The 26,157-nt window shown below is 39.5% G+C and overlaps 1 protein-coding gene across 2 annotated transcripts in view; it reads left to right on the top strand.

Annotated features, from left to right (window-relative positions):
• Nucleotides 1-26,157, top strand: part of KCNQ5 (potassium voltage-gated channel subfamily Q member 5) — a 301,863-nt gene that overhangs the window by 210,573 nt on the left and 65,133 nt on the right. For both annotated transcript variants that reach the window (XM_080388769.1, XM_080388768.1), the window contains exon 3: nt 15,151-15,277. In XM_080388769.1, the coding sequence (XP_080244895.1) occupies nt 15,151-15,277 (127 nt within the window). The remainder of the gene's footprint in view (nt 1-15,150; nt 15,278-26,157) is intronic.

Here is a 26,157-nt window from a genome sequence, read left to right as displayed (position 1 = left end):
ATACTTAAAATAGGAAATAATTTTGGTATCGTAGATACCAATTTGTGCTCACTGTTGGTATATACTGATATTTCAGTGGCAGTTGCTGCAGTAAGATGTGGTAATTTCATTATTTATTCATAATACAGGCTTTTGTATTGTGTTTGTTTCTCCTTTTCATCTTCTGAGGTAGATATAAATGGCTTTATTCCCTAAAAGTGCTTAACATTTTTCATGCTTTGTATGGACGCCACTTTATTCATATGCTTCTTGATGGGCCATTTAGTTCTGCAAGCGATGGCCTGAGGATAGGCAGTAGTGATCATTAAAATGTCACTTTATACCCAGAGTTACCATGGTTATTTCAGTTCCATGTATACAGCAGACTGTGGCTCGTTAGGTAGTGCCGAGGGTGAAGTAACTGTCGGCAAATGCCAACATTTTAATTGTCATCACTGTACATATCCAAAAGCTCTGGTCTTCAGAACATCTCCCTAATTAATTATGGTGTAAGCAGGCTGATAAGCGTAATTATGCTGTATGTGTCTCTACAGCACGATGTGCCACTGCATCAAGATACCTGAACTAAATGTCCAGAGCAGGCTAGGTGCAGATGTGTGCTGTTCTGCTCCATCCAATGGTTTCTTGGCAGGACTAATTAGGGAGAGCCATGCTAAATGTGGTATTTTGCTTCCTAGCCATATTAGCACTTTTTCTTTTTCTGGAGGAAAGATCAGGTGGCATTAAACCAGCTAAAAGTGATCAGATTTAATCCTACACTCATACCCAGTCCCATTATGTACATATCTGAACAATACTTTGCAAATGGAAGTTTGATTGAATGTTCTTCAACAAGTTACGTTATTGCAATTACTACACTAATTGCTAAGATTTTCTAGTATAGAAAACAGGAAAATGTGATTAGTCTGAAAATACCCTGTTTCTAATAGCAGGTGCTTTTGTGACAAGTAATCTGTTTCCCTGTATACTTATGCAAATTGGTTGTAGAAATCACATTTGTTCTGACATAAAATATGCATTTCCCATGAGCCACATATTTGTTGATTGTGTGGGTATGCTTACAGCCGCTGATTCCTCAGCTGAGTGATAAACACATTCCCTGTGCTTTGCCATGGCTCTCCCAGGACCCTGAATGTGGAGGAGCTGTGCAAAGTCCTGGGTTTGCTCCCACCGGCAGGCAGAGATGTGGTGAGCTCCACTAGCTCATACACCAGTCCTTGTAGCGGTGACCATCAGCAGAGCGGAGCTGCTCAGGGTCTGCTGTGGGAAACTGCAGCATTTGCTGCTGCTGCAGCTTCAGAGACGGACTTTGTCCCTCGTAACAGTTCTGAATGTACAACCCATGACATCCTCTGAACACAGAAATGGCCTTAAGGAGGAAGAGTGTGGATGGTTAATCCTTGAAATATCAATACTAGCCTGGTCCAACATTTCTATGCTATAGCCTAGTGTGCTCAGCAAACCCTTGGCAGGAATAAATCGAGTGATGACGAATTTTACGGCTCCTGCTGCGAGTATCTAATGGAGAAAAATATAAACACAGCAAAGTACGAAGTTCCAGAAGCAGGCTAAAGCTGACTGGTTTATTCCAGTTTGCTGATGCATGATTTGCTCCTTCTCTGCATACTGAATCATTAGCTGATATTAGCGATGTTATCAAAGCAGGCTTTTGCAACCACAAACCAAGAGAAAAATACATTTCTACATCAACTCAGGAGCAGGATTTTTGGCTGTGCCAACACGTAACTGCAGTCACTAGAGTTTTCGCAACTTTTTCCTTGCAGTGATTCATACAACTCTTACAAATGTGTCATTTAATAGAGATGGTTGTATTAACTATCAGAGATCTGGTTTAATACTGTTTTGCTTTGTGTTTGAGCTGGAAGAGACATGTTTATTTTCTAATGAGGGACCATACAACAATCTGTAAAGCTGCCTGCTGGGTTTCTGTGAATGGTTTGCTTTGCAGATTTGTTCCAGATGGTCCCCTCCTACAGCCATGTTAATTGGCTAAAAAGCTACGGTAACGTTCCTTCAACATAATACCTGAGCTGCTGCCTGCGCTGGCACCTGTGGCTTTTGACATACTGCAGCTTTTCACAATTAGACAGGGAGGTTAAAGAGGGAAGTGTAGATGAGGTGAGCAAACCTGTCCCTCCTCCTCCTAAAGGCCGGAGGAGTGAAGATTATTGTTCTACAGTCAGTTCCATTTATCTCCCTCAGCCTCGCCTTACAAGGGAATAGAAAACCTATCTTCCAATCACCGCATCCTAAATACTCTGTCAGAAACCTACAACAGCTCGAAGTAAACCATTGTTTGGGAAAGCAGCGTGAGCTGAGGGCTTCTGAGCCTCAGCAGAGATTAATGGACTTGTCGACTGCAGAAACGCCTCAGCTCCACTCCCGGAGCCGACACAAACCTGCCCCGCTTCACTGCGCCGTACTCTGCCAGGGCTTCAGTTCTGGCATCTGCACAAGTACTGCTGTGCCTCTAGGTATCTTCTACTTATCAGGGAGCCTGTCAAGGCAAATGTGTTTAATATGTGAATTTTACCCTTAAAATGAAAGTTCTGCAGATAAGTTAAGTGCGTGTTGCATAGAGTAATGTTGGATTATTACCTCAGTAATTAATTTGGTTAGATTTGTGCCCACAAATAATAAGCCTAATCAGTGCGAGAGCATCAGATAAAACTCCTTATACCTACAGTGATAATTATACTTCAGCCTCGTCTGTGCATACAACTTCTGGCACTCGAGTTGTAGCAGTGATATATCCCAGACAGACAGTAGAATAAAATCTACTTCCACATCAAAAAAACCACAAGCAGCTTAAGAATCCAACTAACACAGCAAGAAAATAATCTTTGGTGTATTGCTGATCTCTTACAAGTACGTTTGCTGGCACTTTATCAAATAATAAACACAAGGGAAGTAAAACTTGGGCTGGGAAGGCAAAATCAAATCTTTTGGGGAAGATAGCCAAGAAGGAATATATCTGGAACTGGAGGTCATTCACTCTCATGACCAAACTCTCTGTTTTAAGATCATTTTCAACTAAAGCTATGTGAATGTTCACTTCTGTTTGTTTGCTGTCAATTCAAGAAAATAAATAAAATCATTTCAGTTGGGCCACAAAGATCTGGCAAATTGAGAAGTCCAAAAAAAGTCTTGGATCAGATTAAATGCTTCATTTGACCTGGCATAAAATACTGTTTGTGTATTTGAGCATTTTAGAAATTCTGGCTTAAAAGTTAAATTGAGGCTGTAGGAAAGAAATGTAATTTTTATTTGAAGTGATAGCATTCCATTTTTTTCATAATTTTCATTTTTAATCAAGCTGGAGAGATGGCAAAACTCATGGATTTCTGCAGGACTGTTTTTGTCAAATCTGTTTTGTGTTTTTCTCTGAAAAGGGCTGGGTAGAAAGCTTTACCCAGTTGTGCAGGATAAGGGCCTCTGAAAATGTACTCTAGGAATGCATTCTTCAGGTAGAAATAACTCCCAAAGACATAAAAGCAGACAGCGTGCAGTAGATGAGGCTGGCTTCCACATGTACTGTGGTCACTTACATGAATCCAAAAGGAGCCTGTATCAAGTGTTTCTAGCAATTAGGATCTTCCTAATATTTTTCTCTTCTAGCATTTTCTCAGAAAAGAAACTTAGAAAGAGTATGAACATTGGTGAAAAAGCATGGGGTATAGCTGTCCCATAGCAGGCAAGCACATATTCAATTTGTCTCTGTTCTAGGAGAGTGCATCCATCCACAGCTATGTAATCATACAAATATGTTACAAAATTTTAAAGCTGGGCGGAATGGATTTAAAAAAGGAGATGTATAGTGCTCAATTCAAAAAAGTAGCAATTCTCATGTTAGATTTATTGTCCCAGAAATTGAATCCTCTTGTGATGCTTTGATAAAAAAACACCAGACCTGGAGCAGAGGACTACTTGGATGGCTCTGGAGGACCAGCTAACAAGGCGTGAAAGGAAAAACTGAATGATCTTGAGAGATTTCAATTATAGACAGATTTCTAATAAAGGTAGAGTATAGGCCACATGTTAGTGCCATTTTGTTGAGTCTTCTCCCAAGAGAAACAGATTAACTGATCCCTGAGCTAAAAAGTCAGTGATTTTCAAGTTTGCTAGAGCTTGTCAAAACTCAGAATCAGTATTTCTCAGGAAATACTCATTTTCAATGTTTTCTTTCATCCCAAATCGAAGCATGGCTTTGAAATTTCAAAATTTCTGCATAGAAATCTGAAAAATTACGTTAGATATACAGCACTGATATCAAAGGCAGAAAAAAAGAGAAAAATGTAATGTTGATAAGGTCAAAGATTTAATGTTTTCCATCTTTTTTTGCATTCATATACACTAATATTATAATAAGGTGATAACATTTCAACCATGCCATAATAAACTACCTGTTAGCTCTGAAAGAAGATATTCTTACCTTATAATTTCATGTCTTTGCTGATTAAATTGTTACTTTCCTATTACGTTTACTGATTTTCCCAAATCAGAGCTGACTGTTATTAGAAAAATTTGGACTAGATCTCATCACAACTGCTTGAGAATATTTGTGCAAACAGAGCAGATGTCCTACTGGACATGTAAGTGCTGGTTGCACTTCTCTGAAACTAAAAGTTATTAGGAGGAAGTCTGACAGAAAGCAAAATTGTAAAAGAAAAGGTGAAGTTATTTAAAAACATACCAGTAAATGTCCCCAGAGCTGTATTTCTTCCGTCAGAAGGCAGTGTTGGCACTCCCAACCAACCGGCAAAGCTCTAAATCAAATAAGCACACACTGTAGCTATGGAGAGAGATAAATATAACAAAAAAATTATTTCCTAACAAAGGAACATTGGACCGCACATGAAACTGTAAAGGTATCAATATATTGTCAACAGTGCTGAGGATGAAACACTTCAAAAACATCAGAGAATAAAGACATCTCAATACTGGCATAAGCCTGTTATTGATACGATTCTGGGCTTGATTACGTTGTCAGTAATGTTTTGTCCTTTCTTTTCTTTTATTCTGTATTAAGCAGAAATAATCTTTATAAAGAGAAGAATGAGAAATCACACATTGAATAGAATATCCTCTTGTATTTAAAAATGCAATATATTATAGTTCTACTGGGAAAGCTTAAATGCATTTGATTACTAAAGGTGACTAAAACAGTATTATTATATGTGATTGCAGTTGGGGCATAGAAAAATCTCATAAGTGAATCACTTAAAGAAGGTAGGATAACTATGAATGGTTACCTCAAGTGCTACAGCATCCAACAGCAAATGCAGTGAAGGCAAGAGAGACTTTCAGAGTCGCTGCCAGAGCATTTCCCAGGTAGGCAGAACTACCAACCAGTTACACTCCAACAAGAAATCTGCATTTACTGTACAGTATTAAAATCACTGGAGTTGCTGCAAGTCAATGGCTGCTGGTTGAAATACAATCCATCACATTTTCCATTCCCTCTGAATGAACAGGGCATGTATAGAGAAATGGGTGGTACTGTGCAGTGGAGAAAGATGGATGGAAATAGCAAACCCACAAGCAGTATTAAACGTAATGCAACTCACGACCTGGTACAATTTTAACGTTAAAATGACTAACCTGTAGTAAGAAGGCCAGTGTTGATTTTCTAAATAGATACATTATACTCTTTTATATTCTTGTTATCTCTTCCTATATACGTAATTTCAAGCGTTGGTACGTGGTGGAATCATCATCCCTGGAAGCGTTTTAAAAATGTGTAGATGCAAGGCGTAGGGACATGGTTTAGTGATGGACTTGGCAGTCCTGGGTTAACACTTGGTCTTGATGATCTTAAAGATCTTTTCTAACCTAAATAATTCTATGATTCGATAAGCTGTTATTTAGCTTATCTTGTCCATGGCATTATATGGTTATATGCAAATAGTCAGGCAAGAAGATACTAGTACTGCGAACAGTCGGTTTCTGATTCCCTTTGTTTCCCAACACAGGGAGGGCTAGCATTCAAAGGTGGAAAATGTGTTCTTAAGATGGAAAGGACTGTCCATCTTATTCAGAAAAGAGCCTTTTAGCCAGCCATTTAAGGGGCCTCTTTATCTAGGATAAAACAGTATCTTTAGGAGGATTTTGAGATTGGGAGTGTAAAATGGGGAGGATTAGATGTTAGTGATGGGATGTCAGGATTCAGATTAATAGAGGTATAATTCTTTGAGGAGGGCAAAGCGTATCTCCTTTTAGGCTAATCAATACGTTGTGCTAAAGGACTGAACCAGCTGTCCTTGACCTCCTTTAAGAACAAATGAGCAGCACTCCTTGCACAACTGCTCTTCTAGGTCATGTCTTCCTCCTTGTTTTATCAGTTTAAGTGATAACAAGGTGCCATGGGAATCTACTTTGAAGTTGTAAGTGTAACAGTTTCTATAGATGTAGATTTGTAATAGTTTATGCTAAACTCTGCAGTATTGAATTTCATGGGCTTTGTGACAGAGTTTGACAAGAATCTAAACTTGTTATATGGAGAGCAAAAGCTACCTCCTTAAAATAGGCAACAAACAGTTTAGACTGCAACAGTAAAAACGGGTAGATATCAAACTCTCTATCAGAAATCCAGACCTGACCCTTGTTAGGGAAATATGGATTTGCCAAATGGAAATTCAGAATAAGTCTCCAGAGGAAAGCCAAAGTACTTGGTTATAAATAATATGTAAGGAAAAAGTCTACAAAACACTAAATGTCAAAAGGAAAAGAATGCTGAAAAAAGCAGAATATCATTGATGTGAAAGCTGTTTGGAAACCTAGGGAACACCCACCATCTGAGTAACACACAGAAACCGCATTCCAGTCAGTCACTTTGCACGGATGTGACAGAACATGTGAAGACAAGGATTGCTACAGCCAAAATGTGAACCCTCCTCAAATGACAGGAGAAATCTCTTCACAAGATTCAATGTAAAAACTGCAAAGTCAAGCAAGTATCAAAATACAGGCAAATGTTAAAAATTTCTGTAAGGATCCACAGCAGACATACCTATAACACAAAAGTCCAAAGAGAATTTAACGTGTAGGTGACGGTAGATAGACAGACACACTCAAACCAAGTCCAGTCTTGAGGACCATGAACTGTGGGTGAGCTACGAAGATGAATTAGCAAAATAAGTACTGGCCATTTTAGACTTGTAGACTTCCATGGAGTGCCTAAGGAAAGGGTGTATGCCATGAACAGGATAATAACTTTGGTATCAAAGCTGAACCAGACAGGAATTAGCTGATTGTACCATATGAAGATATGATCACAGGAAATTAATGTCTCACAAAGATATATGTATGTTTTTGAGAGGATGTGGAAGGGGGTGTTCTTTTCTTTTTCCAAGAGACCAAAATTCCGTAAGCGTTGAAAAAAGATAATAGGGAAAACTGCAAAACACTCAGCAAATGGAAGAATTTGTAAAACATGAGACTTGGTATGCTGGCTTTCAAAGTCTAGTTATTGGACTGAAAAGAGGGGACAATGTCAATGTTTTACTGAACCTAAGGAAACTTATAAGGAATATAAATGTTTAACAAAAAGCATAAGATTGGGTACAGTGCCTCCCAAGTCCGGTTTGCTAAAAGTTGCCAGTTGTCAGAATACACTTTCTTAAAATTGCTTTCTGAAAATGTTTTACTGGAAACATTTCAGTGAATATCACCCCAGATGCCCATAGGTTTCCTGGTGGTCAAAACATGCATTGATGTACTCCTAGGGAAGCTCTGTTAATGAGCTTTGCAAACTGGGAAACTGCCAGAAGAAATCATTTTAAAAAGAACACGGCAAATATCATTTGCAGAGTCTCTAGGATTTAAAACCGCCAAACATGCTAAGACCAAACCCCTCCCATCAATACAAAATCAACATGGATACCAGAGCATGAAAGGGCTCGGAGCCTGTACTGGCTCTGACTCCCGTTCTGCATTTCTGTTGGACACAGCAAAAGATAGCAAATTCTTCACAAAGATTTCAAAAGGAAGATTTGGGAGCTGTGTTGCTAGAGACATGTGCTTGACTGTCTGCCTGTAACATGACATCAAAAATGTGACTATAGCAGAAAAAAATGCATGAAGAAATCACAAAGGAGAGGCAAAGGCCTGGGTACAGCTGTACAGAGCTTCATTGTTTTCAATATGTGGATAATTTTAAAACCAAAATGAGACCATTTAATGCTGATATCTCACTACAGAGAAAGAAAATGTGAACAAGCTCAAAGCAGGATATAAATGTTTGGAAAGTAGAAAATTTTTCTATAGCATGAGTTTTATGGCTATCTTCTGCTTTCAGGAATTCTCTCAGAAGCATAGTTGTACCCGACAAATAAATGACATGGCACAAAGCAGTGAGTGCAAATGGCTGGCAAACACCATCTTTAAGGGTGATCCTGTATCTGGGGAAAAGCAAGATAGACTTTTTCAGTGTTTGAAAAAGTGTTTTCAGTGATCATCAGGGTCTTCCTAGAAGAACCATGTCCACCAAAAGCCAAAAGGAGTTTTGGGATGTGCTTTCCCGCATGTGCACTGACATGGCAATCACAGCAACCATGATGGCCAGCGGCCAGGAGCTTGGCTGTCCAGTGCACCTCTGTGGCGCTCGCTCCTGTGGCACCAGCAGATCCTCAGCGACTGGTCCATGGTGGTGGTGTGAAGTGGGTCTGCTGATCTGGGAAGGCAGAAGTGGGTCTGTCCTTCGTGGATGCTGAGGAAGGCTAGCGCAGTTTCAGTGCTAGGAATTGTGTATTGGGTCTGATATGGTAAATATTTGTATTTACTCTATAAGAGATGAAGAAAAATATAATTAAATAGCAGCTACATAATTCTAGTGTGTGCTTGTCCTAAGTGATTCAAAACAGGTTTTACTTGACCTAAAGATTCTGGGCTTTTTTCTGCTCTGAGTAAAGAGACATGACTGATAGATGCCATTTCAAGTAATAAACACAAAAAGCTAAAAGAGGGTTGGGCAGCAGAAGTCCTATATAAGAGGTGGCTAATTAAAACTAAGCGTATCACTGGGATTTTAATATTATATCAATAGACTTGTAGCTGTGTATTAGATTAAAAGGCACAGAAGTGATTTCTCAATAATCCTCTATTAACATAAAATCAACGTGGGAAATCTTAATCATAATTTGGAAAAGCAAGTGTAGTCAAAGTATCACATTCATTATAAAACTGATAAGTGATAAAAGGGTGCATAAATTTCTTTTCATGCTTATTGTGTATTGCACTGGGATCTGAACTGGAGTCTCTGATTGCTATTTATGGCTGCCACTAATAGGGTCTATTCTGGGTTATGTTTTCAGATTTATGGCTGCCTCTCCCACTGCTAAACTGCAGTTGGAAAGAATTAAAACATTAGTTCCTTAAGTGTACGTATGCATGTGTAAGATGTATTTGTTAGCTGTTTAGATCAAAGATCTCCCTTTCTGATCCTGAACCAGGAATAATACAAATGTGTTCAAATTATACCATGATTTTAAATTATAAAGCATGCACATATTTGTATCTGCTCACTTTAGTCTGAAAACTGGCTGGTGTAACAGAAGTACCTCTATTACTTTTCCAGCTTCTGCATCAAACCTTCCTGAAGTTTCTCTGAGGCGGACTAGTGTTGTGCTCCCCCTTGCCTCCTGATAGTGTCTGTTTAAAGTGTAGAGTCCAACTCTGGTGCTCAGTACTTTCAATCAGTAGAGGGTTTTTTTCGCTTGAGAGAGGAATGCAGAAGCTGAGGTGTTACGTTCTTGCTTTAATTAAATGAGAAAACAATCTCATCCTCTTTGACCATGAATAATAAAGCATTGCTGTTTTAATAGTGTCAACTACTCATGTGTCACCGTAAAGAGATTTTAGCAGCTGATGACATTCTTAAACCAGTCAGCTTTAAATTAAAGGACTAGAAAATGTTTATCCTCCCTCTTTTCCAACTGATTTGGAAACACTGGAAGTCCTTGTCTATGGATTTTTAGGGAAGAAGGGACCCTTCCCGAGCACTATCAGATGACATCGCTCCTCCTATTCCTGCTGTTGGGAGTGTAGTGAGGCTGTGCTGATTTACACCAGATAAGCATCTGCAGTGCAGCTATGCTGCAGAGATGTTGTCTTCAGCAGGGAAACACTTGTGGCCTTATTAACGCTTATTTCAGGGAATTAATTGGATTTATTCTAGCCCATTTCCTGGGCTTCTGATGATGTCACTTGTAGACCCAGTTCTTCTATGAGTTCAAGGCAGGCAGCTCCTTACATCAGCCTGCAGCTGTGTTATCCTACTTCACTAGCCTTTAGAATACTTAATATAATTTCCATACAAGGAATATCTATTTCCATACAAAAAATGTAATTAAAACCACAGCAGAGCCATTGTCTTGTGGGCAGATTTCTTATATCCAAACCTCAGCTCATTTACACATTGCAAAGTAACCAGGAGCATCCTAGAAGAAGAGTACAGAGTGATCAGCTTTGGTCATTTCTCATCTCAAAAATAGCTCTGATTCCCAGAAATGACAGTCTACAACCAAAGCACCTGATTTCAGCAGCAACAAATTATTTTCAGTTTTAATAAGCAGTTACGTTAATGAACAAGAAAGCTATGATAAAACCGCTTTTTTACTGTTATAATGTTATGCTTAGGGAGATCCTTATCATTGACAAATACCTGATAAGCATATTAATGTAGGCAATTTCAACCAATCATCACTTGTACCCTAATTAGATAGGAAAAAAAAAATTGCTCATCATAGCTCGATTGTACTAAGTATGCTTGATTTAATTAATTATCAACCCTGTTCATTACAGTCCTCCAGGGCCTTTTGTTAATAGAAACCTGCTCTGGATGACCTCTTATTTTCCTTTCCTGCCATCTGTGTGACCTGCATTGTTCCCATGGCACACACAGAAGGAAAAAACTTCAGGAGAACACTGGCGCTCCAGCCTCGCTTCTCCTGCATATGCATAGTTCCCTGTGACAACTGGAGCTGTGTATGCAGAACCATTTCAGAATGAATAGTTCATCAGTCTGGATGAACAGTGCTTTTAGGAGGAAGACTTTCCACTGTCCGGACCACCAATGCATCTGCCGTGTCAGTTACTGTAGGGTGGGTGGGTGGGTTGTGCATGCTGTGAGCTTAAATAGCCAGAAGAGTTACAGATTTGGTAACTGTGGTGCAAGACCAGATGCAGCTGTGATTGGAAAAGGATGACACTATAGGGGAAAAGGAAGAAATGGCGAAGGCCAAGGCATCCCTGCTCGACCTAGGAAGGGAGGGGTTGAGCTTCCAGTAAAGCTAAACTTGCCCATCAGTTCATATATAGCTTTGCTGAATTTTGAAGGAGGCCAGATTTATCAACAGGGCAGGATTTTCCCATTCTGATGTAAATGTTGTTATTCATATCTCATAAGTAATCCAAAATTAATGAGGTTCTATCATATTATACGTAGGACAGAGATACTTATAATCCATAATTTCTACAGCAAGCCTACAAATCGTGAGGTCTAATGATTTTTTTCCGTCACATGCCTTTCCAATTATGTTCTGATTTTCTGTTTCGATTGCTAAGGAACTAAAATCAAGTTATTTAAAAGCCTAGATTTAGGCTTAATTTTGTAATAAGCCATTCCAAATGAAATCTAAAAAAAAAAAATAAAATCTGATCTTGTTTGGGATGCGTCGTTCCAATTTTTGTCCACAGACAACCAAGAACCTCATGACTGTGCAGCTGCCATAGGAAAAAATAATGTCATTCCCTGGCCTACATTAACCTTGACAGAGATTGGACTTTACATTGTGACTGAGTGCATTGATTACTAAAACATTACTTTTTTCACAGTGGTGTGGGATTCTTTGTTTCTCTCTGGTTTCAACCTGGAACAATCCAAAATACATGAAGTACAAAATAGTGTGAAGAGTTCTGTTAAAATGCATTCACATTTTCTAGGAAAATCCTTTTCCTTTAGACTTTATTCTTAATGATATGTATTCCCTTCAAAAATTTATTCTTTGAGGATGCAGGAGTCACCAGGATATAAGGATCATTTTGAAACATGGCTATTTCAGAAAGTGCAAAAATAAGTGTGAAACCTCATCTCCACTTTGTTCAATGTCTTTTCTGTTATTAAAGCTTATGCTGTATTTTTAAACCTCCAGAAACTTGATAGGTGTGGAAGAAAATCATATATAGTGTTTTTCCAATCAGCAGTTCTTTCAGCATTCCAGTGCACAGAGCCATATTTACTGTATCTGAGTTCACTTACTATAACTACAGTGTCTGTTGTTAAAATCTCCTTAAGCAGCACCATTTTCAGTTAATTTTGAGAGGATATCACTGTGCATAAATTCATAGTGTTGTTAGAAATGGTAACTGTTTTTCTCAAGGAATGAACAAAGGTATTTCACAACATTTGTCCAAGAAAAATCTTATACCCATACCCCACCCTCCAAAAAATTTTTCTTTTTTGAGAAAACATCCTTTTGCTCTTTTTCTCTCTCAAAATAGATACATGTCCACAAAGTTTCTCTTTGTAGTCCACGTTTATGCATTTGTGTGTGAGAGACAAATAGGATTTCTGCCTCTGACATGAGTACACCATGTAGTACAAGGACTCCCAAACATGCGCTTTCTGCACACAATGACTTTTTTCGTCTTTGGATAAGTGAGTAAGCGTAGCGAATAGTGATTGCTAATGGTAGTACAGATGATGAATACAAAACTGCATAGCACTAATAGGAACCAGAAGAATAAACTACGAAAAAAAAAAGTACCTCTTTTCAACTTCTACCAGCAGTTTTGTGATACTAATTTAGCTGAATTGGAGCTGTAGACTAGTCCTTCCAGAATCATTATGTACTTTCTGTTCTTGCCAGTTCTCCATCGGAGGCCCAGCTGGGGTCTAGAGTATGAGAGGACATGCTCCTGTGTGTGTCCAGCTCCTGTAAGGCACCTGTGACAATTTCAGTGTACTTACAAAGCAGGAGGTGTTTCTCATGCATCTGTACACACAGTATGTTTTCCAGGGAAATGACAAACCTTAGTCAAATGAAACGTGATTAGATTTTAACAAGGAAAAGGTTTTATTGGAAGAAAAGAATGTTTCATGTTTCTCTGGCATCCTTTCCATCGGTATCTCTTACCCCTGCCCCAAAGAAGGGACTTCATCAGGAGAATCTCATGTCAAATGGCCTGGAGGCCTGCCATCAGCTCCCATAAATTCAGAGACATCATCTAGCAATGTGTAAACCAGATTTGACAACTCATGATTTAACTACCACTATAAAAGTGGTAGTTAAATAACTAAAATACATAATCTTCCTTTTTTCCAGTTGGCTTCTTGTCCATTTTATTCTTGGCCTACACAGAGTTTCCTACAAGGAAATGTACCACATGGTAGCCAAATATTAAGAATTATTGTTACTATATGGAGAACTTTTTCAGTTTTGCACATAATCCTTTCTGAAGTTGTGTAATAGCTCTGTTCATGGAATTAAGTTGAAGTTTCTTGTAGTAGAATGAATAAAAAGAAAACCTTAACCATCACACTCATTTTTTCATGTGTTCTTTTCTAACAAAAAATATGGCATTTTCTTTAGCCGCATTTTACCAAAGGGACCTCATTCTGCTTTTGTGATTTAGGCATTCAATATAGGATTTACAAAACTGGAAACGAAGACACTGAAGAAGGTTCTAATAACTCTTTCAATGTGATGGAGTTATACAAGTTGACATGTTTTAGGAAGGAATACTGTTTTCAAATTGTTCTCTGACAGCAAAAGCAAATTAAATTCACAATGTTTCAGTGTAATGCCACTAATGATAAGCTAGTAAAGCACCATTACATGACACAATATTAATAGTGACGTTGGTTCAGGTAAATTAATGCCTGAGTTGACATAAATATTTATAGCCTTATTAGCTTGTAGAGTTGTAAGGTCTCACAGTCTGAAAACATGCAAACTGTTTATTGGGAAAAAGTCAATATTGGATCAACCCTTCCCTTGCAAATATTTTTCTATTTAATTCATTTGCAGTGCTTTCTTGCCAGTACCACACTAGTCCTCATCCTGCAGGAATAACACATTAATTGGCTGACAAGGAACAGCTTTCTCTTGGACATGGAAATACATTCAACTGCCAAATAAAATACAACTTTTCATCCTCTTCTTCTTGATGAACTGTTTAAGAAGCTGCTTCAAGTATTTTTCTCCTTCTTCTTGTGAACACACAAATTTTTATTTTATCATTTCAAAACCTATAATGTTATGGTGGTATTCCAGAGGAGTATCTATGTTTACAGTTCCATACCAGTACTATATCTCTGCAGATTCTAGGAATTCAGATTTCCGTCAGGTATGGAGCTCGAAACTATTGCTCTAACGCTGTTGACCTCACTGTTATACTGAAAGATCTCTTCCGGTAAAAATTGCTTAAATACAGGTTGATGCTATTAAAATGGAAAGTCTTAAAAAAGGTTCCAATGTGAAAGGAAGCCAGACAAGCAAGGCGAGATTTTGAAATGCTTTCATTCACAAGTTGTCCAAGGAAAGTTATGGCTAGTGTGAACATTCATTTTACTGTCTTAGAAACAATTACATACCCATTGTATGTAATTACACTTGCATGTATCTTAACCTGCTTCTGGGAACAAATTGATTTCCTAAATGCTTCTGCATCATCTCAATCACTTCACCTGCATATTGCCACAATGAGAATGTATCTACCAAAATATTCAGCCTTCAGACTGAGAACTAACTTTATGGTTGTGGATATATAATGTATGCTTCACTAGCTGTCTAAATCACCTGTGGACTGATCCTCAATATCCGAAGTCACTGAGTATTTTGCTTTGATATGTTTGTGTATGATTCAGTGCTTCAGTGTCTCATATTTAGTAGCCAATCTTAGCAGATATTTAATGTTGTTCAGGTTAGACTTGGACTATTCAGTAGGAAGCTCCCAGGTCTGTGTTCTGTGGGTAGATGTGTAACCATCCTGGGGAGCAGGACCCCAAGTTTGTCTTGGGATCATCAGATGCTCAGGGTAGATTGCAAGACACACACGGTGGTCTTAAGTTTCCTGATGTTTCAGTGCTCTTTATCTGTAACAGGCATTTTTCTTATTTGCCCTTTCTAGGAATTTGTCATGATTGTTGTCTTTGGTTTGGAATTTATTATTCGTATCTGGTCTGCTGGATGCTGTTGTCGATACCGAGGATGGCAAGGAAGACTGCGCTTTGCAAGGAAACCATTTTGTGTGATAGGTGAGTGCCCCAGCTCTAGTTTATTTTAAGATAAAAACACCGGCTTCTGTTTTGCTTCTGAATGAAAACTACTGGAATCAGACTCTATTTACAGTAATCAGGTGTAAATCCAGAATAGGTCTGTGTCAACTGTCATTTGCCCAAGGCTTCTCTAGTTATAAAATCACAAAGTCCCTAAATACCAGTCAGTCCATGTTTCTTATGTTCTCCAAAAGACATCTTCTTACGCATGTGATACAGCTGGCACGTATGTTGGAAGAATGAGGGGTTGAGAGCTGATCTCACTGAAAATCATGGGAGCTGGATACATTTAATGGACATATTACACATCTTGTATATACATGCATAGATGCCATGCACATACGTGCATATGTTGTGTTCTCCTTATGTCACCTCTGTGGTCAGACATGTATACACTGCAATAAGTTTGAAAACCTACCTAGAAACATCTGACAACATTGGTGCTGACTGCATGACAGTCCAGGTTTCTGCTCTGCCAATGACTGGCATAGGATATATCATACATCTTCTACAACTATTTTGAGAGACTATTCCTCCCCTTCTTTGCTATAGAAATTGTCCGTGAGAATGGTGAATAGGCCCACAACCAGTCAAAACCCTACTCTGAAAAAGAATCCGCAGGAAAACAGTTTCCCAATAAAGGCAGAAATCAGGGATAGCTAACAAAATCATCTGATAATTTCTTGGTTTTTCTAATGGTTTGGAGGAAGTGCTTTTCACAGAACATCTGTGGAACTTCAGGATATCGGTGTCCCAACTTCTCTCTCAACTTCCTCCTCTTCAGCCTTTAATTTCATCTGCCTGTATCTTAAATTAACTTATAGATAACTGGGATAGGAAACACATTCTCCCGTGCATCTATAGACAGCAGATAGCACACAGAGTCCTGTGCTTGTAGCTGGGTCTACCCGTGGGTCCGCTGAGACCTACACATGGGTCTCAGTGTGAACAGTGAATAACAAAGTGTCACCCTGGTCTAAAAAAGAGTTATGCTGTGTCCCATGGCACAGCAGACCGCTGTGCTGGTTAGGGCTAATGTGTAAAGCAAGGGTTTGCCTTCTGCCTCATTCTCTGGTAAATACACACCTTCTCCCACCAAGGAGTCCCCACAATGGAGAAAGGAGCTTTAGCACGAGGCACGTGAGTAGGTGGAAAGGCAGGTGTTGGAATTGGCGCTTGTTTTGTGGCAGGCAAGCAGGGGAGGTACCTAATGTAACCCTGTCCAGTACCAGGTCACCATCTTGCCCCAAGATTCCCGTGACTAGCCGAAAGTGGAAAGAATATTCAAAAATCTTCCCAGCCTTTACCAGCCACCCGTCAAGGGAAAGCTAGAAATTCAGGCACTCGCTCCCCCTGGCAACAACAAACACGGCTGCCATCCTTAACCAGACTTACCATTATTCTGAGATTTTGTGGTGGACCTGAAACTTTGCAGCAGTCAGGTTCTGTCAGCACACAATCATAAGAAAGCACTAGACTGGCAATTTAGTAAAACTAACATACTTCAGCCATTTAGAACTTACTAGAAACACATAAATCTTTAAAGAATGTGAACTTACTAGAAGCATTAGACGCCCTGGAGTGGTTTGCTGCTCTCCCAAATGGTGTTGTGTGGAAACTCTAGCAATCTGTGCAATTCGGCTTTTGTTTCTCCTCCCTTTCCTGTCTCCATTCAGCTGGCAAGTTTTCTGCCAGTGATTAACTTCAGTCTGAGGTGTTGATCCCCAGAAAATGTTCTTCCTTGTCCAAAACTCTACAAGTTATCATGGGGTCACTGATGTAGATTTTTTTCCCCCTTTCCTTTAAGCAGCTCATAGCTACCCTCCTACTGTTTATGAAATAGTCCAGCCAGGTCTCCTGCCATGGGCCTCCATGAGTGTTGGGGTTTACTGGATTGTTTCTTTCTCCTTTCTCTGTAGTTCATCTGCTCTTCTTTGCACCTACATTCATATAGGCAATCTCTAGTCTTGAAAGCATCTTCTGTCCCCCTTGCAACTCCACCACTTGCTAGCAGAATTAATTAGTAGCCAACAGCTATTTGCTTCTGGACGTCTTCCTATGCTGGTGCACTGAATGAAAAGGGAACTTTGTTCTGCAAAACACTGTACAGCTACTAGCAGAGTTTCTGGAAACTAAACAAGTAGCTTGAATTTCTGGCCATTAATTATTCTGTGTCTGTCTTCTGCTAATTGATTTTTGTCCATGACTTTAGCATCACCGAAGGGAGTTTCTGATGTTCAGCATCTCTCCAGGTTTAATCTTTTGAGGAAGAACCTTTAGCAAGTTATCTTGCAGCTTGTGCTACGGAAAGTAGCTGTTTGCCTGACACCTTGGCTTTTCAGTCGTGGCAGAGCGTGCTCTAGCTGCAAAGGCTGTACTAACCAGAGCACAATCAGTAGATAAAGACACATGATTATCTCCCTTTTCTCGGCACTCATTAGACGGCACCTAAGATACTGCACCCCATTTTTCCCCTCCAACACCACACGTGAAAGATGTGAATAAACTCAATTGAGTTCAGTGAAGGCCACCAAGATGATCAGTGCTGGAGCATTTGCCCTGTGAGGAGAGGCTGAGGGACTTCGGCTTGTTCAGGCTGGAGAAAAAGACGGCTGCAGGGGGAACTCAGTGCACTCACTGCTAAGGTCTCCTTAAAAGCACATGGCCAGTTTTGGCCTATTACTTTTCATGCATTTGATTATTTACTTATACATCCATTCAGTTATTCTTTCTGCTTATTGTTACAGTGCAACAATAATATTTTAGAAGACTTAGTCTGTTTACTATTAATTAAATTTGCTATACATCTCCAGCAGATCTGTTCTCTGATTATTTTTGTGATCAAACACAAATCACATAGGGGAATGGCCCAAGAGCTAGAAATAATAAATTTGAGGATTGCCTCAAGGGTCACATTCAGACAGCCTTGATTTTTTTTCCGTTAATAACCAGAAAAAAATTATTCAGGGTGAAAGCTCTGTGCTTACATTAGTATGCCTAAAATGTCACTACCCTGACAAATTAGTTCATGAAGCATCGCTGTGTGCTAGCAGGTTGGTAATGATATCTATCACATTATTTGACAGGTTTGTACCCTTGTTTATTTCTGTAAAGGTGGTAATAATAGTGTAGTATTAAACCTTCATTTGTATTTTGTTCCGTCAGGAGTTACCTGCCATCCCTCATTTGCTCTGATTGTATATGAGCTTGTGTAGGTAATGTAAAGGGCGTACAACATACCATCGCAGGTACTTAATGTACTTAAAAGATGTACTTACTTCTGCAAATCCTAAATTTCCCAGGCATGTTAGGCTGAAGGTTGGCTGTTAGCACTGCAGAGCTGTGTTGATGCGTTACGCTGCACAGAAGAGTAGCAATCCAGGCACTGCATCTCCTGACTGCTGCCTGCCAGGGCCCAGGGACACCGACACCTGGGAAGAACTCTGTGTCTGCCTGTGCCTTAGGAGGAACTGTGCTCCCTGAAGATCCCTGAAATAAAAGGGGACATGTCTGCTAATCAGGAAGAAACTATGGCATCCACTCCCTGTCAAGCCATTCAGGGACACTGAAGTAAACCAAGAGCCCATTGTCTTTTCCCTGGCAATGGGCCTCCAAGACAGTTGCATGTGACCTGACAAAATCAAACTTCTGGCCACTGTTCTGTGCGTATGAGAGGTTTTACCATCACAATATAATCTCAGTCTGTGAGGGCAGCTCCCACATGGTGGCATGTTATAAAAATAATGAGGAATAATAAATAACAAGCTGGGGTCAGAAGAATGAAGATCCTACCAGTTTCACCTGCATGCCTGAAGTCCACTGGGCTTTCAGAGGAACTTCTTTCTCTCCACTGACTCTGTAGGAGGCTTTGGGACTCCTGAGTGAGGAAGCCTGGCAAGGGCAAGCGAAAAGCACAAGAGCACACTTCCCTTCAAATGCTGGAAGCAGTGAATTGTAGTGCCTAAGCTTTGTGCAACTCCTAGATATGAATTTGGGGGTTGAAACTCCTGTTTCAGAACTTTTTCACCTTAAATTTGAGCCCACTTCTAGTCATAGAACAGTTCTCGAGGGCAACTAGGCTGCTTGGTGGTCCAGCCCAGTAAAAGGTTTCAAGTGTTTCAGTTAGTCCATTAGCAGTTTCCCCACAGCTGCTTCTATTTTACCTCTAGTCAAGCTACAGCCTGATGGAAAAGTCACAAGTTCAAATTCTGTTGAGGCTGCAGAATGAACAAATTCCCAACAGGAAGCTTAAGTCCATTATCTGCAATCAGGCTCTTGAACTTCATGGCTGGCAAACCTCATTTCAGAGCATTAAGTGATAGCAGCGGCTGTTGCATATTGCTGGATCTATTTTTCATTAATTAGACTGGTAATGAACTATCATATGGCACTTTTGTCAAACCTTTGTAAACAAATCCATATCTAGTGTGTTACAAGATCTGCTGAACCTTTAATTTGAATTAATGCAATATATTTATGTAATGATACATTGTGTGTCTGTCACCTTGGTATTTAGACATATTATATAGTTTAAATACAGACAGACAGTAAATCTGCTGCTCATGATAAACAATATAAACAGCCCCTTTCCAGTGTAATTTGAACTCTAAATAACCCAGCTATGGTCTGTAATTAAGTGTATCCTCGACCAAGGGGACACATCTCACATCACATCTCATTATAAATCCCAGCAACACCAAGTTCCAGCAGGAGCAAATTCCACATTGTGGGTTCTCCTGCCAGCCCAACTTGAATTCATCTCAGGAACACTCTGCCCACTTCACTCTAGAAAATACTCTGGTAGTAGTAGTAGTAGTAGTAGTAAGACTGGAAATCAAAATTTCCTGATAATTTCATCAGCCATAATTATGTGCAATGAACAGATGTGCTCTTTAGGCTAAATCAGTCCCACATTTTGTAGGTTTTTAAAACTAATATCTAGTGACATATCTTCATGTCTGACAGTCCTGGCAGTGCAGTTTTTAGAAATGCATAGGAAAAATAATGTCTTTTGACTATCATCTATGGGCTATATTCTTTCACATTTGCTTTCAATGACTGTACCTTCGCTGCTGAGTAAGGTAGCATTTGCTATGAGTAGTCATCAGGCTCTGGTCTTCTCTTTCTAGGTGGTGTATGTCTGCTATTCAAAAGAAATCTGCTGCTTTGGTATGATGCAGTTCACGTTGAAATTTCTTTCTGGTATATGCTAAAGAATTCAACAGCATGTATTTGTTGATTGACATGGGTTTTTTGATCTTATGCTAGTGTCACTACCATGTTATTTTGAGTAGAGGAGTGCCTACAGTGAATTAGGCAACCTGAGTGAGGTGTGTCTAGTGACTTCTTTCCCACTGGGGAGTATCACATTTTGTCATCATGAGGCTTGGAGGTCAAAGTTTTGATCTGAGGGCTGCGGGTTTTTTGCATCCATATTCTGTGTAACTGCTGAGATATCTGCTGATGAAGGAAGTCAGCAAGGCTAGTGTAAGATTTCTGATTAAATGATTTTTTATTTAAAAGTGTCAATTAATTGAAATCAAAGTAATTCATGGAAACAAGCTGATTCTCTCTGGGGAAAGGCATTTTATATTCAGTCTAGATCTTCTTCTCTTCATCATCAAAATCAGATGCACTATCTCTCCCAAACATGCAGAATAGCCAATAATACGGTTTCTGGGGAAAGTATGGTTACATTCTTGCTCTGGGAGATTTGGAGCAGGAAATTACAATCTCTCAGCCCCACTGAAACTATCCAAATATCAATAAATAATTCTTAATTGGTCCAGAGAGAGATGCTGGTTTACTCGCTTGTCTGGTGTTAATTGTAGTCATCTGGTACGTGAGAAACTTTGATTTTGTTCACCCAAAGACTATTCAATCATTTGCAAATAGAAAATTCCAGCAGTACAAACTAGAAGAGATACACACCAGAATAGATTGAATAGGTTAGAGCACTGGAGATGTGAAAAATCCAAGAATGAAGACAGGTTTGTAATAGAAAGCCTGTTAAAAGCCAGAGACCTTGTACTAAAAAGAATTCGTTTGTGATATTATAATTACCTTCTTAGAAGATTAAAGATATTTTCCCAAGCCTGAATTGGTTATGTCCATTCCAATATGGAGTAAGATCAATATATCTCAGTGCCTGCAGTAAAATGTTTAGCGATTCCTAATTCAGTTCACTTTTTTTAGGAATGTGTCCTAAAGTCAAATGTCACAGGCAAATGAATTAGAAATTATGAGGTTCTCTGTCCATACTCACCCATATTCTGTAAATGATTTATGCAGTCTTTCAAATGATTGATGACTTCTCGTATGTGAATCTCAGAAGATATCTTTGATAACAACAATAATAATATTAGCAAGTAATATTGTTAAATACTATATATTACAAAATATTATATACTGTAAATGTATATTATAGATTTTCCAATTATGCTTATGAGCCATAAGGTTTCAGTGACTTGGCAATGTACAGTAAGAAGGAGGTAAACAACTGGCAGACCAAGAATTTTCTGGTTTTAGACTCGATATGTTCAAATTTGCTCACATTTTTTAGGGACTGGCTTTAAACTTGTTGCTAGTAGAGATACCCAGTATATGAAGATACTTGCAGAAATACTGTTTTCACCACTTGTCTTTAATCAATTTGAGATGTTCATATCCTGCCTTACTACAATGAATTCCCATCATATCCATAGACAAGATAGTTGCTCAGATTTCCATTCATACGTATAAATTCTCCATTCCAAACATCAGTTGTTAATGTAAGCGCTGATGTAGGAGTTAGAGGTAGACAGATTGTGCCAAATTCACTTACCTGCCTACCTCAGCATATGGAGTCTCAAAAGTAGTGAAATAGTTGGTTTGGTTTTCAGATTTTATAATTTCTAGCATCTGAAAAAAAAAATAATGAAGCAAGTGAATAGCATGATAGATTCTAATTGATATGCAAGGAAATACCCAGCTTTCTTGGCTTCTTTCTAGATGTGCTGCAGACCAGCTGCTTTGTTGTATAACATTCCTTATAACTCCCACCTCAGATCATCATCAGCTGTTTCCCCATAGCTCCTCTGTGAAAGGAATGGCTGCTTCCACGGCTGTACAAGTTTTGCTTTTGCAGCAGTGAATTATGCTCTCCAGGCAGAAATCTGAATCACTTAGGAACATTTCCGTATTGGTCCAAAATAGCATCCTATTAAACTAGGTGTTTGCTATTTCAGACTTTTCCAACTGCCCATTATTCTCTTTGGCATATATACCTTCTCACAGGACTGTGATATCCCCAGCTTGTAATGCTGCTTGATTTTAAAAGCTACTTTCAGTGTGTCTTCTATTTTACTACATGCCTATATTTACTTAGGGGTGCTTTAGCAGCATGTTAACATAAATTTCAGTGTTAATGCCTCAGTGTAATACATTAGACAACTGTCAGTCTGACTATTTGAGCCATGATTAACTACTTTTGCAAATGTTAGTTAAACAAATTGTGCTGTCTCATGGTTTCCCAGCCTCACCCCTGTCCAAATGAAAAAATTTGGGGAGGTTTAAGCAGAGTTATTGGCTTGGCATATACTGCAGGAACCTTTGTAGAATGGTTTGAAAGCGCTATGCAACTGGGGGAAATGTAGTGAGAAAGGATAGCAGAGAAGGGAAGAGAAGAGAATAATTTCAGTTGGAAGTGACCTAAAACAATTGTCTAGTCCAACTGCCTGACCACTTCAGGGCTGACCAAAAGTTAAAGCATGTTATTAAGAGCATTGTCCAAATGCCTCTGAAACACTGACAGCCTTGGGGCATCAACCACCTCTCTAGGACTGTTTGACCTCGCTCTTGGTAAAGAAATGCTTCCTAATGTCCAGTCTCTAGGGTGATCTATCTGATCACCCTAGGTATTGTATTGTGATTGATTGCCTCATTCACCTTTCTTCTGTAGTAATTACACTTCTACTAATCTTTGTGCTCAGATCGCCTTGTTCCTTTCACATTCAGCCTACAGCATGTAACAACAGACAGCATGCTGCTAGCTTACATTTGCAGTATGTCTTTCCAACTCTTTGGTGCTTTTAGTTTATAATTACTACTCTTATGCCTATTGAATGTCATGACTTTATTGCTGTCTTGGCTGAAGACTAGGTTATTTCTCTTCAAGTCATCCATGTGTGAGCAAGATTTCCAGGGAAAGGGTTGTAGGTACAGTCAGTTAAAAACAGTGGTTTCATTTCGCTTGAATGTACTGTCATTTAGCAACACAGGCATTTTTCAGTTGCTTTAGACATAGTGTTTGTTTCTTCAAACGCAGTTTTCTGGTATCTTCTTAGCTTTAATTTGTTAACTGGCAATGCTGACAGTTTAAAACACAAGATTTGCCCACTGTTACATTCAGTGTAGTCAAATTGATTGCCAGGTGTTTTTATCCAGTCTCACAGCTAGCTTATTAGTGATCACAAAGCTTGGAGAAATTCAGTTTTCACAGATGTTTTCATTCCTTTACATCCCTTCAGAAAACTGCATGCTGCCACCAGCACTGCTAAAGTGACTGGTGGGCACAGTAGTCCAGTGGGAATTGCAAGACATCTCTATTTTTATCATCATGCCTCAAATGGTTGCACTCCAACTGCTACATTAGAAAAGACCTGTGTACAAGACAGGAAGTACAGATTTTTTAATTCTTCCCTTTTACAGCTGCTGTGTTAAATAGACCGATTAGGAAGGATTTGACAATGTAATGACATTGTTACATTGTGTAATAGACTTACAATATATCTCAGGTTTAATACAGCTAAGTAGAAATATTTGCATATTTCTAGATGGCAAATCAGGCGTCTTCTGCACATTTAAATTTCCTCCCTTCGCTTCCCACCCCCAGCACTTAAGCACTGGGCTCCCATAACCTGCAGTCTCCTCTTAAAGAAAAATTACATTTTTTAACCTTTAGGCTTGTGCTGGTAACTCTGAAAAGTGAGGATTTGGCCTTTCCACTGATAGATGATACTGCTGTCAATCACGGATCTAAGGAAGGTGTCCACCAGATCTATTTTACATCAACCTGTGTGAGCTCCATGATGCTGTAAATGCTTACTTAAGTCTGGCCTAAGCCATCCCTGCCACAGAAAGAAGCAGCTCCAGCCGCTTGCTTCCACCCTCTCACCGCCCAGTCCTGGTGCTCCAACACACGGATGTGACCATCCTGGGAGCAGCCAAGGTGCAGGCAGGGTCCCTTTGGCCCCAGGGCTCCCCTTTGCCAGCTCAGCCTGCTCGTGAGACCCCCATGCTGGGCACTGCTTCTTGTCAGATGAAAATGTCATGAGGCAGAGCGGAGAGGCTGTCACACAGAATGGCAAATACATCTACTGTATTTAAGACCTCATTTTTGGATTGCCTCCAGTTGGATTTGTGAGAGTGCTAACCAGATTACAGGTTTTTTCCTATCTCAGACAAGCGCTGAACGGAGCTTCTTTATCTTTCTTCACATCTCCCACACCAGGAGGTCCAATGGGAGGCTGCAAGGTGCCCCACACTAGTGTTCTCCAAATCATATAAAGCTTCTTGCTGGCACAGTAGTCCCTCTTTGGGTCCCACCCACAAACTGGAGGTGGGATAGCAGCCGCAGGTAGAGACTGGATGGAAATCTCTCGTTTGGCATCATCCAAGTAAACTCTGTATTTACAGAAACAGAGGAGCCCCAGCAGTCACTCACACTGTGCGGACATCCAAAATAGTTGTGTAGGATAGGAATGCAAGTTCTGGTTTTAGGCAGAGGGCAGAGCTGTATGCCTCCTGAGAACAGCTCAGAAAACTTAAGGTAGGAATTAATCTCTTTTAGCCAGCACTGAGGGACCCATGTTCCTGCCTTCAACACCTGCTTATTTCAGATTATTCATTAGATATTTTAATTGTGTGTGTATGTGTGTGTGTTTATAATTAATTTAATAATTAAATAAATGTGTAATAATTAATAAATATAAAAATATAAACATAAATAAATAAAATAAATGCTATTTTATTAGATAACTCAGCTAGATACTGGATACCTCCAGTTTCCCCCCACCCTGTGAATCTGAGAGCAGGTAATTAGTATTGTCTCTTCTCTCTCCACCTAAAAACAGGGGTTTCCTATCCCTCAAGCAGACGCTTTTCTCTCCTCTGCTCTTTTCAGCATCTTCACTTCCAGGTTTTGCCTGTACACTTTTACCCTCATGCCCAGGATTCTTCTATTCCCATGAGTGATTTTTTGGCCTTTCCACTCCCGTACCACTGCATGCCTGCACTTTATGCACAACCCGGGAATGTGTTAGATGGCCACTTCCAGACACCCTGTCCACCTGCCCCTCCCTGAGGTTTTAAGAATAAGATTGAAAATGCCACGGAAGTGCAGCCTTGTGCTTATAGATTCCTACCTGTGTGGTTCCAAGGACCCCACACAGAGGTGGCACTGCTTCCCTTGCTGGGCTGGATCACAAAGGAGCCCCATTTGGTGGTGTCTTTGCACGTGCCAAATAGTGCCAGACAGCTCTAAAAAAGATGTTAAAACCTGTAGCCCAAATAGCCAATCACATAATATTTTTGTTTGGACATTGGGTAGTCAGTGACTGGCTCATACAGTAATTTGGATCCCCTGAAAAATCTAATTCCAGCAATTCCGGGAGAAACATCCAATCTTGTCTTTTATTTTCCCTGGTTATTCCTTTATATCCTGTGGCAATGAATTTTACAAGTTAATTGCATGTCGTATTTCTTTTTATCAGATTTAAATTGTCTTTTGATCTCACTTTTATAAGGAAGGGTAAAGAGGAGGCATCCAGCAGGCCTTCTTATCTTCCACTAGTTTGCATACCTCTGCCATCTCATATTTG

Source organism: Falco punctatus (genome assembly GCF_963210335.1).
Source record: "Falco punctatus genome assembly, chromosome: 5".
NCBI classification, from domain to species: Eukaryota; Metazoa; Chordata; class Aves; order Falconiformes; family Falconidae; genus Falco; species Falco punctatus.
This window is presented reverse-complemented; position numbering and strand designations above follow the sequence as displayed.